The 16,270-nt window shown below is 38.6% G+C and overlaps 1 protein-coding gene and 2 long non-coding RNA genes across 7 annotated transcripts in view; 1 reads left to right on the forward strand and 2 right to left on the reverse strand.

Moving 5' to 3' along the window:
- Positions 1-9,941: 9,941 nt before the first annotated feature.
- Positions 9,942-12,008, reverse strand: LOC127361706 (uncharacterized). The gene is made up of 2 exons (XR_007884345.1): positions 10,860-12,008; positions 9,942-10,615 (listed from the first exon to the last, which is right to left on the reverse strand). It is a non-coding gene; the product is annotated as an uncharacterized LOC127361706 (long non-coding RNA).
- Positions 12,009-14,119: 2,111 nt separating this feature from the next.
- Positions 14,120-16,129, reverse strand: LOC127361707 (uncharacterized). Its single transcript, XR_007884346.1, has 3 exons — positions 15,991-16,129; positions 14,571-14,653; positions 14,120-14,217 (listed from the first exon to the last, which is right to left on the reverse strand). It is a non-coding gene; the product is annotated as an uncharacterized LOC127361707 (long non-coding RNA).
- The window catches only part of clcn2c (chloride channel 2c), a 159,475-nt gene continuing 159,149 nt past the window's right edge, over positions 15,945-16,270 (forward strand). For 4 of the 5 annotated variants that reach the window (XM_051396517.1, XM_051396518.1, XM_051396522.1 and 1 more), the window contains exon 1: positions 15,945-16,216. In XM_051396517.1, coding sequence (XP_051252477.1) covers positions 16,166-16,216 — 51 coding nt within the window. In that variant the 5' untranslated portion in view covers positions 15,945-16,165. The remainder of the gene's footprint in view (positions 16,217-16,270) is intronic. The other variant, XM_051396521.1, reaches the window with a different exon arrangement.

Consider the following 16,270-nt stretch of genomic DNA (forward strand, 5'->3'; position numbering starts at 1 on the left):
ACAGACCATGAGTACTGATTTCAGTACTTTTTCAGTTGGAGAGATCTTTAAATACTGGAAATTAAAGGACCAAGGGGTAAAATTTAATGGCATGTAGTTGCATATTACAACACCCTCACCTCAGCCTCCCCTTCCAAGTGTGTGGGAGAAACTTTCAAGAAAAGCTAAAAGGCCCTATCTAGAGCCAGTGTTTGATCTGTCCGTTCCAGGCTACTGTAGAAACATGGCGGTTCAACATGGCGGACTCCAGAGAAGAGGACAGGCTCCCTTTTTAAATGAAAACTGCTCATTCTAAGGTAAAAAAAAAGACAAAGATACTTATATTCAAGTGATTATACACTAATGAAAACATACCGATGAATATTATAATTAAATTCTGCCAATAGATCCTCCTAATTGTGATACACTGGATGTTTAAATTGAACAAAAACGTAAGAAGTCACTAGACTATACAACTATACAACCTGTCCGGACGAATATGAGACAGGCTTTAGGGTTAGATTAAGGGATAAGGGTTGGGGTGAGGCGTGTAGTAGCTACTGGTTAGGTTAGATCGGTGAGATTGTGAGCGCATGTGTGACAGAGAAACAGATTTAAAAGCAACAGGAGAAAAAAGTGAATGAAGAGATGTAGAGACAGACATGATGATAAAATAAGGAAACAGATGATCGAGAGACAGCGTTTTCATTGTTTTATCTCTAAGCAGTCTGCAATTGATTTTCAAGGTTCTTGGAAAGACAGTGGCCCTCATTCATCAAACTATCGGTAACTGCTTGTTACACTGCCAAACTCTATATATCAATTCAATCTCTGTTGGAGCCATAAGCAAAGATCTGACTCATATCTGCTGAGAACATCTTTCTGCTAATTTCAACCAGTATTCTCACTGCACATGGACCACTGTTGGAACTACATATCGCTAAAGATTACCTCCAAGCTTTGTGACAGTCTTCATGGCCATGTTTTGCTTTCTTTCTTTTTTTAAAGAGGTCAAGACTCACATAATTACTGTTTATCATATTTAAATGATGAGCTCTTCAACCACAGTGGCCCCTGATTTATTTGTGTTCGTTTTAGTTCTGTTTGAAAGTTTCTGATGTGGCTAGATTTTAGGATCATGACCAAAATACATTTGGCTCTTTTTGTACAATGCCTTGATGAATGAGGGCCAGTGTCCTTAGATGAATACCATATGAAATAAGTTCTGAGGCAGTTTTAATGGAATATTTAGGCAATAATCATTTAGATGGGTTTATTTTGTTGTTTAGCTGAAGACTGAAATAAAAGTAGTTCTTAGGCTGACTCACTGGACTAAAATCTGTAAATCTGTCTCCAACTGAGCATTTGTGTTTACAATCTCCTGTAGGTACGCTGTGACAGCAAGGGTCGGATTCCAAAAAAAGCTTGAATTTTCCTTAGGTGCTCACATCTCACACATGAAGACAAGTGATCTGATTCTAGAAACACTTTCCGATAGACACTAAAGTTACAGCAACAAAACATTGCAACAGATGCTGCAGACTGGATTGGGGCATTGTTTTAAGACATCCCTCTGTATTGCATACTTTGTGGACTGAGTCAGACGCTCTGCCTTAAATAAAAAATCATGAGTCACGGTACAGCAGTATTTTGCAGGTGGAGCTGGGAATCTTGCTAAAGCAGTTGGACTTCTTGTTATATAAAACTGACTTCAAAGGATAGGTTCGCATTTATTGAGGCCTGTCTTTAAACAATAGTCAGGTGCCCATATGAAGACTAAAACAGTTTTTGCTTGTTGCAATCATATCCATTAAAGAAATATGTCAAATTTCTACAATAAAACACCAATGAAACTAGATCTGATTTTGTTAAGTTGTGTACTTACTTTTTCCTAAATGTTTCAAGCAGTGTTCAAACCCAGAGAAAGCCATAGTTATATGCCGATGCGTTTCCTCTCTCTCTATAACTTGCGTGCAATTACGTGACACGTCAGAGATTGAGGAAGGAAGACTAGACCTGAAGTGAACACAGTGGGAATAAAACTTTTACGTCACTTCGTCAGTGAACTATTTCTGCTTAAGTCATGTCAGATAGATTTTCATCAGCAGTGGTGGTTGTGTAACAATCAAGACAACAACTCTTAGCCTTGGTGCTTTGAGCTAAATGCTAACTCATGCTAACATTAGCATGAGTTAGTCAGCACTCAAGTATTGGATAAATTAATGGTAGATGAAAAGTTATGGGATCACGTCAAGTATGTATGATCAAGTGAATACATTTGATCCTATGGGGAACATGTATGTCTGAACTAATTATATTGTCAATCCAAATGTCAACCTTGTGGGGTAGAGGAAAAGTCAAAGCTTCATTAGACATTAGGATACATCATCCGGGAACAATGAATGAATCCATCTGGTAGATGTTGAGATCTCAGGATACGTGAAAACTCTGATCAGCTGATGCTGCTAGAGGAAAAGTCAGGGGATTCCCAATGTCAGATTCATCCTCTAGGGATCATGAATGTCTGTACAAAATACCATGGTAATCTATCCAATAGTTATTGAGATATTTCAGTCTGGATCAGAGTGGTGGACTGACAGACCAAAAGATTAACATTGCCATCCCTAGAACCACACCACTAGCATGGCTAAAGGGAATTTTCCCCAAAATGACATTGGGAGATACTCACATGATCAGACTGCTTAAGCACAAAACAAGGACTGTGGATTTTGTCCCCCATCACTTACACTGGGAGTGGAACTTTGAATGTTGAATGATTAAACCAAGCAGTAACTGTTTAATGTTCATATGAGTATCTCACTATTGTTAAAAGACAGACAGGATATTTTGAAGCTATTTTTCTCCCCCCTTCACTTACATAAACACTCATTCACTGTGAACCTTAAAAAATCTGTGTAAATTATCATATTTCACATGTGTGACAGGCCTTTTAAAATGTGTTGACAGTTTTTCAAAACTATTTTAAAGCACTGTCAGCGCTCTTGTCCGCCTGCTCTGTATAATTTTTGTTTTAATTGTTCTCAGGATTTATGAACTGACACAAACTGAATTAAGCTCAATGTTTCATTGATATTTCTTTGCATTCTGTACTAGAAAGATGTAATCTTGTTCTGAGTTGTATAAAATGTCAAATATTATAAAAATAACATAGATTCTGGTCTTAGATTCTTTCAGTGTGTATTTCTGAATGAGCCAAGAGTTTCTGGAGCTGGTAGTCGATGCAGTTCTCTGGAGCGTTCAGATGGTCAGTCTGCTGCTGCTTCTCCTGCCTGATCACAGTCTGAATTATTCATTTTCTCCAGTATGGCAGTAGTGCTGTGGTTCTCATGGGTCCTGTTACACAGAAAGTCTTAAAAAATAACTTCATAAAAATAACTCTTGTAGTAAGATGTGACAAAATCTTACAAAAAATGATTCACCTCTTCTTTTGTACACATGCCAAGGACTGATCTGTTGAAGGTTCAGTTGGAGTGAACTAAATTCAGACTCAAAACATGGTTAAAATATAATTTTGTTTGCTTTTTAAAAAAATGGTTTACCAGAATTGAATTGAGAAGAATTGTGGTCTCAGAAAATGGAAAGTTTGCCATGGGTGAGTGAAGATTCAACTAGATCAGTATTTTAAATGACTTAGTGTGTAACATTGAGGATGATCTATTGGCAGAAATGGAATATAATATTCATTGGGATGTTTTCATTAGTGTATAATCACCTGAATATTGGGATTGTTACGTTTTTAACCTTAGAATGAGCCGAATGAGATAGGGGTGTTAAAGTTTTTTTAATATTTTGCAGTCACCACAGTTTCTCCTTTGCGCTTTGAAGGGGAGGGTGAAGTGACAGATTTGCAGTGTGCGACCACCAGATGCCAATAATGAATTCATTTTAATTTTGGGAACTATTTAAGGTCACTTATTCATTTGGTATGGGGTAACCTTTAGTTGGACACTTTCCAATTTTCTACCACTTTCACTCTCTGTGGAAACAAGAAACTTACTGTAGAACCTGCAAGCTCAAAATAGCCCTATTTGTTGTGGTTGTTTGTGTTAAAACCCTAACCCATTTTGATGTAAGTTGCCAGACTTAGCAACTTAACTAAGGACCTGATTCAAGTTCTCCTTTCACAAAATTTTTTTAAGTATTATATGCAATTGCTCAACATTGTGTTGTGTTGCATGTTGCACTGGCGCCAATATGGAACAGTATGCTGTTTTTGCCGTGCATTTCTATTTTTCTATATCTTCAGTGTCTACGTCTATGCCTAAACCTGGGCTACTATTGATGTATGATTTGTGCATGAGGGTGATTCATCACTAATTCACTTGATTAAAGATACTGCTATTCCTACTATCACTACTGAAGAGTACAGCACAACATCATAAATTTCAGGTAGAAAATATCAGATGATATACATAAAATAAACTTTCCTTGTCCCAGCCATTATTAATTTCTCTGTTTTGCAGCTCCCCCCACAGCCATGGTATAGTTCGCACACTGCTACCAGTGACACATGAATGTTGTCTGTGTTATGAGCTCTTAAGAGGAAAGAATCCAAATGTTCATCTGGCCCTTGAAAACACATCAGGGAGTTATGATGTAAACATTGGCAGGCATGGCAACTGTTGTAAGCAGCAGATTACTACTGTAAAACAGCAAAAGAGGACGCAACAAAGAGGAAAACAAATGTGTGTTTGTGCGTTTCATGGTCCTTCATCTCTCTTTCCACACGTTCCATTGGCTGACCTTAAAGCTGCAGACCAATCAGGTAGGATTCACTATTTCCCCGAAAACCTTTTATCCTTTTATTTCAGCTTCCATCATTGTGCAGATAAATGCAATGCATACACACAAACTAACATATGTGTGTGTATATAGAAAATATTAAAATACATATAAGCAAAAATATATGCTGATACACACAGAAATAATATAGTAAACATGTATACACAAAATGCATTTGGAAAATATACACACACAGACTGTAAAAACAAATGTGTATAACAGACGACATATGGACACACAGGCAGCTCAGGGGAAGATACAGTAGGCTATATGAGCTTTTTGGATGGTATAATCCATAATTGATGATAAAGCTGGTGATGTATAATGACCTCAGTGTATAACATCACAAGTTAGATATATGTCTACTGACGCTGCCCTTACTCACACTATTCTTCATTGGAGTTCACCCTGGAGACTCAGACTGCCAATACACATTCGTCATCCAGACATTCATCCCAGTGTACTGTTGATTCTCTCGATTCACTTTCCTTGTAGCCACCGATATTTACAGCCCCTACTCTGTTTGTAGATTTTCTCTGTGAGTATAGAATATTTGAAATGATTGATTAGACAATGAGAAAAAAAATTGTGAAAAATGGTCCATGTGTTGCTGTTGGCCAACACATTCTCTCCCAGCGTCCTTTTTGATACTACCACTGGGGGGCACCTAAGTAGGAACTTTTCAATATTCTGCACATGCATAGTAGCTGACAGACAAAGTAGTTTAAAACAATAGAAGATGTACAACATACACTACCGCTCTAAAGGGGTCACTTGTGTTTTTCAACTGACCTTTAGTAGATACAAACATGATAACTCAGACCCCAAATGTATTATTTACATGTTGACCCCCAAAAAGTTTAGTCAATTTCCCCACAGTGGTGCATGACAGAGGAGAATACCGTTTCCCACAAATACCCTTCCCTGAATTAGTAACTTGCAAGTACGTGACTCTGGTCATTTTTCAACCACAAAGATGCAACTATGCTCCCAATATTTTGGGAACCCCTTCTTTTTGGGCCCTCATCAGTCTACTCAGTGGTCAGAAGTCAGTCCATCGTATGTTCATCTGATATTCAATAATGCTAACCCTATACCAGACTTCAATTTCTATTTAGAAGTTAATTCAAGCTTGCTATAGACACTATTGTGCACTTGACACAGAAACAGGAACCTGTTCCTGTGTAATCTGCATAGATTTTGATGCTAAGCTTCCAGCTTTATTAACCAGTGGCTGGTGATTTCTTATGTTTTTATTTAACTGTTGCTCAGAGGGACCTTTGTCTCTTTCTGCTCTTTCAGGTGTCAGTCTGGTTGAATGACTGTACAGCATTTTGTTCTTTTTTCCCCAACCCTTCATACAAAATAATATCTATTAGTCTTTATGGCAATCATAATACCACCAATACAATTTCAGGTTACAGGTGGAAAGACCACTTTGGGACATCTAGCTCAGCTCCTAATTTCAATGTGGAGGACGACATTCATGTTGTAAGCAACACACAATGTGTAATTTTTAGGGAGATCAGTATTACAGTAATAAAATAATGTGGACTGACTATGAACACACCAGATATCTTGGCTGTTAAAATAAAGTTACAGCAGTCAGGTTTCTGTGTGAAGGTTCAGTGTCTGAAGGCCACAGGGTATGTGCATGTGTGTGTGTGTGTGTGTGCGTGTGTGTGTTTATATGTATGTACTGTATCTGGGGTCTCGACAACAAAAGGTGTTGCAGCGTTGCACAAGTGGAGTTACACTGTATGAATGAGCCTGATTGTTACAATCACAGAACATCACTGGTTGACTATTGCAAATGATCCATTTGTCTGACACTTGAACAGCTCTGTGAACTTTGATGCACACCAAACACCGCACATACTTGGGAGTTCTCCACATGGTGCCAGGAGGAGGAGGTGGAAGATCGCAAGCTTGATTTTACCGCAGATGTGCATATTAAAACACAGAGTGGGAAAAATGAAAGTGCCAAGGCCGAGACAAACAACATCACATGCTTTATCAAAGAGCAGCGTCCCATGGAACAAGCACAAAGAGCAACCAAACACTCACACAATATGCACACTCAGAAAAAGTGGTGGAGGAGGGATTAAGACTATTTAAAGGCCAAATGTAGACTGAGAAAAGCAGTGGAAAGGAATAATAATAATACTTTAAGGGAAATGTCAATGCTTTAAAGAGTGTGTGTTTGCATGTGTGTAGGTGTATTGAGGGATAACACATGAGCAGAATATGAAAACTAGACCTATTGTCTGGACAGAAGTGTAATGATGTATAATTAAGAATTGCCTAAAACAGCCGCATCCTCAGCTGATGAGACATGTGGTTATAGTTTAAAGAAAGGCTTTTTAATTGGTTTACCACACATGAGCCACTCATGAGTGAGACAGGAACAAACCCTGGAGGGATAATGGCGCCCAAGTTTGACTTTGTCAGAGGTTGATGAACTCACACAGTTGGTGTCATAGTAAATAGTGTCCCTTTGCTCTTTCCTATAGTGAAAGGAGATTGGTGATTTTGTATTTGTATTTAAAATATAATTTTATTTGTTATGTTCGTCCCTTTTTCTCTTTTGGTTTGCCCAAAACTAACGTGCCTCAGTTAATGGTTCGCAAAGGCCCGCCACAGCTTTCTGTTCTCACCCAACACACATGCAGTTTACTATGATAACAGTGGAAGATTTACCACTTGACATTTAATTCAGTCTAATTCATTTTTTAAACAATAGATCCCTGATTTCAGACACAGGTAGAAAATAAGTAGCTATAGCCAGTCAAGCTGAAATTATCTCCATGAACTGGTTGAAAACAGTCTCCACGTGACATTTTAATGTCTTAAATATTCACTTCAGGGCTACCTGATATAATGCTTAGACTGCATGTCAAAATGCAGCAAATGTCAGCATCCAGCACTGTTCATATATCACAGAGTAGAGCTAGTTAGTCCGTTAGTGAGAGAAATAGTTGCATTAAGAATGAAAAAAGAGAGCAGCAGTGAAACATTTGAAGGCCAAGAGACATCAGCTCTTAAATGGCACTATGCTGCAAAATCAATGAGTTACAATGGAATCACAATCAGAGGATCCACTTGAGGAGGCGAAATAAATCCGGGCAAATGTTATGAAGCTTTTCAACCATCCAACAAGCACTTCTGAGGAAGCGTGCTGGTGCTGGGTTATAGGACCAGTGTGTAAGATAACATAACGTAGTCTTAGCAGTCTGTTGAAGCCCTGCTGAGATTTTTGCCCTTTACTTCTTCCATGGCCATTGTCTGAAAAATGTCCATCTTCCACTTGGGGAAAAAATATCTCATGTCATGGTTGTGTTACAACTGGTGTGAAAGTAAGAGAAGAAAAACTCGCTGATATAATTCCTGGGAAGTGCAGTGTAATGATTCATTTGTCCTGAAATGAAAAAGCTGAACTTTGACAGGTCTGGTATATGTGATGATGAAAACCATTTCCCAGCGCAGTGAAAATGACGATCCTAAATATTAGAGTTTTACCACTGCCATTACAGACTGTATAACCATTGTCAGACTGCGCTGTCTTCTGTCATTGAAGATATGTGTTGTTTTCAACCACTCCAGGTCATTTGCTTTGCCCTTCACTGGACTAAAGGCTGTTTGTTGGAAAACATCCTCCTTTCGTAGAATGACACAGGTTGGGTGAGCTAAAGGTGAAACAGGCTCAGTTTCCTGTATTCAGACATACATGCAGCAGCGAAAGGTCCTTTCAAAACTAAATCAGTTAAAAACAAAAAGTCATCATCCTGTGTCTCTGCAATGCAACACTGATATAGTTGACTCAATCAAGTTTATCAGATGGTAAAAGCTATCCATTTGTGGATATAAACATTCTCTCCTTTATGAAAATGTGGCTGAAAATAATATATTTTTTAGCATTCAAGTTTATTCTTGAACCTCCAAAATCTAGAGCGTATGTTAAAAATTAGGATTTTCTGATATGTCTGAGGTTTGGTTGAGTTTAGGCAAATATATTAGGGAAAGACTGTGATGATGATAAAAGGGAACAAACATTGTAAAAGATATGAGTGAGGACTTATTGACTTATGAGGATTTATTATTATGGTAACTTGGGTAAGTTAAGTAACTCATAATCAACTAGTTAAGTATATTACACTCATATGCAGCATTTTTTCAAACTTATTTTAAATGTGTTATTTAACTGAAGAAAGTATGACTACCTTTAATGCATATTCTTTATGTTACCACTTAAATTTAGTTTCACTCAGTTTTCTTCCACTACGGCAAATTATTACATTACCTGTCGAAACAGCGGACGTATGACAAAAACTAAATAACTGACAATTACAGTTAATCAATTATCAAAATGGTAGCCAATTATTTTTGGGCTTTTGGGATTACATTTTTGTAATAATATAAAGTCAGCTTTATAGAAAATGAGTCAATGAAACAAACGTGAATTAAATTACCAATACTTAAAATACTGCACAAATGTAAGTGCCCTCAAAACAACTGATTTTTTACTTCAACAGTTATGAGTTGGGTTGAGTGACTCAAAATGGAGGATTAGGTTATGTTAGCATACTTCTTTTAATAAGATACATTGTTAGGATTCATTGTGGAAGAGCTGATGCAGTAGCAATTTAATGTTTAGGCTGATCAGAGTGGAGCTGAATTAAACTACTTTATGTTCTTTGGCTGTTTAATGTGCAAATTTTCTAATTCTACAAAGACATTTTTGACAATGATTTGAGTCTCTGAGTGTTGGCTTGAGTTCTAAAAACCTTTTTTTCTTTCCTACAAGTAAAAAAAACTCAGTGAAGGAAAGATTATTTTTATAGATATATTTTATTTAAATAAGCTTTCTAAAAAATACTTTAAACAAAAAGTTAAAACATGATAGAATGCAGGTCAATGCACAGGAGTTATTAAAATGAAAATACTTGAATTTGAATTTCAAATGATTAAGTATGACAACTTCATAATTGTAATACTCTATACACTTTATAAACTTTGGAATTCTATTAGTAGGATTTTTCAGATGTATTTTTTTATGTTTTCAATGACAGTTTGATGATGAATCAGGTAAATCAAGGGTGGTAATAGTGGTAAACAAAGTGAAACCAAGTACAGATGTGGACAGTGACACCTCACTCTGATCATTTATCTTATGTTTTATTTCAGTGGCTTTATTTCTCCAGTTTTACATATTTATTAACCAATATTTTATTGAAGAAAATGCAGCAAAATGTTGTAGATAGTCAGAGAAATAGTACAGAGAGCATCTATAGTTTTAACAATGTTTCTTCCCAGCTCAGAATAAACAGGTCGGTGACTGTTTACCCCCCATCCCAGAGTCCTCTTCTACAAGGAATGAAATGACAGTATGGTTGTATAAATAACAAATGTATATGTTACTAACATTGGAAGTGACTAAAAGTAAAAAGAGAGAGTGGCGAAAGACAGGAGAACATGTAAACTCATAATCAATCACACATAACTCCTCAGAGAGGGGCTGGGTGGCGGACATGCAGCAAAGTACTCACACACTCACAGACAGGCACAGAGCATTCCTCCACTGGGAAATTTTGCTAGCAGGCAGCTGATCAAAATAATCGATTGATGGTTGAAATAGAATCTATCAGAGCAACCTGGAAATGTAGACTTTTTCCAGTTTTAAGGACATCACATATCCACGATTAAGATGGATGGAGGCAGAGATGATTTCCACAGCAGGAGAATTCTTCTGCGTGCAATCAGGGAGGTGAAGGCAATTACATTAGTGTTAACATTTGTTTTGATGTTATCTTCTGCTGATCTCCCAAAAATGGCTCTGTGAGGAGAAGGAGACTTTTTCATCTGTATTATGTCAGACACAATAACACATTTTCTTACATCTATAAAAACAGACCAGTAAATGCAAGTTGTTTAAACTGTGCTTTTACTTTAAATGGACATCTTAACCGTTTAATAGAGGCTCATAATTGACTATAATAATGAACAAACTGTGTGGTTAGTTGAAATTAAAGCATTAATGTGCAAAATAAGTAGTAACCAGCTTGAGAAAATGTACTTACTTTCTACCACTGTAAACCAGTAGGCTGAAAGAAACAGACTCTGTCCCTCACTACTGGAGAGCAGACAGACCTGCTGGAGGATGTCAGATGGGCCTTCCACAGACATCAAAAGGAGATTAGAAATAGTGAACTTTAGGGGGCTTTTCATCCAGCCGGACTGATCCGTCTTGTCAACACAGACCATGTGAAAAGGTGTAATCTGGCCCCAGAGCAGGACTGTCACAGCTGAGCGGCTCCTGTCACAAAAGGTGTTGGCCTAACTGAGTGTCTCACACACACACACACACACACACACACAGACGCAGGGCTGAATGGATTTTAGCAGTGTCACTGCTCCGGCCTCTCCCGCTCGTTGACCTCCATTCTTCAATTACCACTCCAGGAATGTGCCAATTCTGTTGTGCAACACACTCCTTCACTCACTCAGTGTTTGAATTAGCTAATAGTTTATTGACTCTGGAATGCAGAGTGTCCCATATCATATTATGGTAAGTTCCCTCAGCGTATGTGGCTCTGAATAAGAATTTGCTATTTAAAAAACTTGTGTTAGAGACACACAGATATGACACATACATACAACTCACAGATAAACCGCTTATAAAAGAGAAATGATCATGAACCCATCCCCCTGCTTTGCCGTCAACTGTCTAATTTGCCATTCTGTAGGTGTGTTTACTCCTGCATGGTGGCACGATCTGTCACACTTGGAGGCCTTCAGCAAACAACCTGTCACACAGTCAAACAAAGACCATTAGCTTTTGCATTAGGGCTGCTGATGGATTGTATTAACCTTAATTTGGATGTGACAAAGACTGTTTTTGTGCATCAAATAGAAGAGAAGCAGAGGGATATGAGGTTTATGTTTGTAAGTCTCACAGCTATAGTACTTGAGTCTAGTATTAACAACACTTGTTTAACACCAAGTACTTTTCCATCTCTTATATCTTAAGTTGTCAAATTTGTTATTCCCTCGCCACACCACCATACTCTAATACCTTAAACACTTCGAGGGATTACATTGATGCGGAGCAGCCAGTCCTGAGTAGTTAAAGACTAAAGGTCAGAGCTTCTGCAAGCACCTCTGTGTTTCCTCAAGCATTAGTTTCACATTTGGATACAAACGTATAAACGGAATTTGTTTCAGCTTGTTCTGAACCTTCTTTTGTCCAGATGAGACTTAAAATCTAATCTTGCTGATGATGTAATATAATGTAATGATGCAGTCCTTCCACTGTGGATCGTGTTTTAGGTTCTAGTTCACAAGAGAAGCTGGATCATATTCTTTTAAGTCTATCAGAAGAGAAAAGGTTCGCTATTTTTTCTGTCTTTTCTGTTAAAATAATAGAAAGTTCCCCATATGAACACTGAAACAGCCTTTGCTTGTTGTAATCATTTCTACTGTTTATTCTGGACTCTGAGATATCCCTTCTTAATGCACTTTCAATGGAAGTGATGGTGGACAATATCGACAGTCCAAAATACTTCCAAAAGTTCATCTTGAATATCTTCTATATGAAGCTTCAGAGGTTTGGATTCAAGTCTCCCAAAGTCCTTTTCATAGAAAATTCCTTCTTTGTGTGTCCACAGACAGTGTTCCCTTGCTGAATTGAGGGTGACACGAAGAAGAAATTTCAGATTTAAAAGACTGGAATATACCCATCTGATTTGTCTAACTCAGATAGTCTCATACAGTAGTAGCTTCAGATAAACATTTGAATGTATATTTGCACAGAATGAGGACAGTGGGCCCTTTGATACACAAAAAAATAAAAACACAATTCTGTTTTAAAAAAGCATTTTGTTTGGTGCAAAATTAATGGCAAAGGTCCCGAAAGATTAAACGAGATATTTCCATAATACTGCACTTTACTGTAGTATTTGAAGTCCTGAGATGACAATGCCAGCAGTGGCATCAATTTGAGTTTGGGACCTGGCCTACACTATCGGCAATTAGAGAGAAACTCCACATTCTGTGCAAAAATACTGTCCGTGTGGAAAGTTTACCCGAAGCTAGTATGAGGCTTCAGCAGTCGAGTTAGCCAAATTGAGTCGTTACCTTCATGTCATTGTCATGTTTCGGCCTTTTGTTGGTGTTTCGTCCCAACAAGTATCTGTCCACCATGAGCAAGGAAACACAAAATAACTAATAGTTTCTTCTTCCTGTGACCTCCTGAGTGCACTGAGGTCATAGCACACTAGATCGGTTTAGGGTCGGTGGTAAGCTTTTGATGACCAATCAGTGTTCACAGTGGCGTACTCAGGCTGTCTGGGGGCACCAGCTGCATGTGGGCTGTCGCTGTCCCTGTCTAAAGATTTTCCTACTGGAATAGTAGTTGTTAGTTTAAGCCATTAGTCAACTTGTTGTCAAACCTTTAAATGACTCTAAATGTGTCGGACGGTAATTGAGGACTGTTCGTATGTATTCATTTTGAAAGAGCATCCCCAACACCAAATGACATCATTCATGCAGTTCATGTTCATACTGCTAGCCATAAACACCCAGGGAACTATTAACTATTTAAGTATTTAGAGGCACATAGAGGCCAGCTAATTTATTGGCATGGAGGGCAGCCTATATGGCACTGCATCTCATTTTCTTGCACGTTAGGCCACCGTAGAGGGCACTTTATCAACTTTTATTAACCACAGAGGCATCCAAGAGGGCACTTTTGCTGCGTTGGTTTCGAACATTGGGCACCAGGGGATGTGACTAATTTATTTAAATTAGGTCTTGAGTTACCCAATGATGTAAAAACTGATCCTCTGTATTAAAAGGAGACAGTTGAGGTGGTTTAGGTATCTGATCAGGATATCTCCTGGTCACCTCTTACAGATGTTTTCTGGGCATGTCCAAATAGAAAGAGATGAAGAGAGAGGATGTGGCTGGGAAGAAAGATTATGTTTTTTAAAAAGTGTTTTTAGTCTGCTGTCATCATGACCTGGATCCGGGTAAGTGGTGTAAAATGGATTGAGGTGTTGATCATCAGTGTTTCTGCTCATCGTGTACCTCCAGTCATTTTCCATTGTGAGGACGTAAAGCCATCATGAGCTTCAAGAATGCAAGCCCTTGCATAACCTTGAAGAGAGCAGTTCCAAAAGATGTGGGGTTAAACTACAAAGGCTGCCACTTTCAAACAAGATTCACACAAAGCAGCGCTATCCTAATGATTAACCTACTCTATCCTACACACACACACACACACACACACACACACACACACACACACACACACCACATTGTTCTGTTGAAGTGGAAAATACCTTTGTGGGCTCAAGTGTGTATTTTTGTAGAGTTCCATCTCAAGTTGAACTCCCTGCTGACAGCTATGTATAGGTTCCCTGTATTTGTTTCACATCACTGCAAAAGAACATCAAACACTTCAGTTACTCAGTATCAAGTTTCTGAAGATGGATTAAATCCAGCATGGGTTTGACCTCAGGAAGAGATCCATTGCTCTGGGCCAGCAGTTAATATCTTGAGAGCTGTTAACTTCTGAACACCTCAAAGTTTGAAAGGCAGACGCAGTTTTCTGCCCACTGATTCACTGAGGCTTCATGTCAGGCCAAAGTTGTTTTTCTGACTTTTATTTCAAGGCATACTTTTTAAAATGTGACTACTCTCAAAGGAGTGTATCCTATTACAAAATAACATGTGCACCTCATTGATCTGCTCGACAATATTTTTAAACTGGAATATCATATTTTACTTACCAAGAGTGGCTTAAGATTCATCCTGGGTGGCAATCCATCCATTAGTTGGTGAGATACCAAAGAACACAAATGTCAACTGTTTTCTGTGCAAGACATGAACAGTCAGGGAATCACAGAAGTCATTAGGACACATCATCTGGGGATCATGAATGTCAGTTACTAATTTTGTGCCAATGCATCCAATAGATGTTAAGATTCACCAAAGTCAGTAGGGTTCATTCTTTGGGCACCATGGGTACCTGTAGGTCATCACTATGAAATCTCTGTACAGACTGTCATGGCAATCCATCCAATAACTATTATATTATATATACAGTATATATTTCAGTCTGGACTCAAGCGGTGAACTGAGTGGCCGATCGACATACATTGCCATTCAAAAAGCTGTGCTGCTAGCATGGCTACAAATGACAAATACAAAAAAAGTGCAATCTGTAGTTCGAACAGCAGACCCAGAGCCAGTGACAGTAAGATCTTGTGTTTGAACGGAGAGCTCTGGGTGCAAGCAACATGGAGGGAAGTTAAATATTGTTCATTCTTGCATTGTAATGATACAAATATTCCCTTTAAGAAGGTTAAGAGGCTTGCAAATGGCACACTCCAGCTCCAACCTACATTACAGTTACAACTTTGACAGTATTAATAGTTGGTGACTCATGAAAGAGTACTCCACTGATTTAGTATTACACTCCTACACTGTCAGAGTAATGATGGACGAAGTATCAAAATCGATGGGGCAGATATCATCAGTTTTATTCCATGCATTCTTCTTAATGTCAAAACCTACATTACCAGGGCGCCCGGTTAGCTCATTCGGTAGAGCTGGCGACCCATAGCCTATACGGAGTTACTGCAGTGGACCGGGTTCGAATGCTGCGTGTCATCCCCCCTCTCTCTCTACCCCCCTTTCCTGTCAATCTTCAGCTGTCTCTATCCAATAAAGGCATGAAAAAGGCCCCAAAAAAACCCCACAATGCAACAGGTTGGTCAGGGATTCAGGTGTGTTATTCTATGCTATGGGGGTCCGAAAGCACACTGGTTGAACAGGTGGATGGTTTTCATATCAAAAACAACACTGTCAACAAAACGTAATACATAAACCATTAAATGATTTGCTCCAATAAACAAATGCTATAAGTAGTTAATCAACATCCAGGAGGGTATAGTGGAGGATCAGGTATCATTCAGGTAACCACACATTTCCTTTTCATAGTTAATTTTGCCTTATGTTCACCTTTTATCTATATGAACATGAAACGTGAGAAACACCTTCTCACGAAAAGACAACCCAGAGAGCATAAAGCCTTCTGGTTTGATTGACACTGGTTCCAGATGGGAGGGTCGATTCCACTTTAGCTAAGTCCCGCCTCACACTGTGTAACTTGCTGGGGACTTGAGGCTATAAAATGAAGGAACTTACTGTAACCGGGACGCATTCTGTAGTTGGAGTTCCCTTTGTGAACTCCTATGCAGAAACTAAAGTCAGTCCAATGCTTTAATCAGGGCGCACACAGAGAGATATCGCTGTCGGTTTCCTCTCCTTTTCCAAGCTGAAAAGATTTCATCCAGTCGCCGGGTAGAGACAGAGCAGAGCCATGGCAGGGGACGGGTCGGACCAGCGGGCGCTGCAGTATGAACAAACTCTGGTAAGTTCGATTTGTTGAACTTTGTTCACTGGTCACCCAGTTATGTGCAGCCCT

The sequence above is a fragment of the Dicentrarchus labrax genome, unplaced genomic scaffold, assembly GCF_905237075.1.
Source record: "Dicentrarchus labrax unplaced genomic scaffold, dlabrax2021, whole genome shotgun sequence".
In the NCBI taxonomy this organism is placed as follows: domain Eukaryota; kingdom Metazoa; phylum Chordata; class Actinopteri; family Moronidae; genus Dicentrarchus; species Dicentrarchus labrax.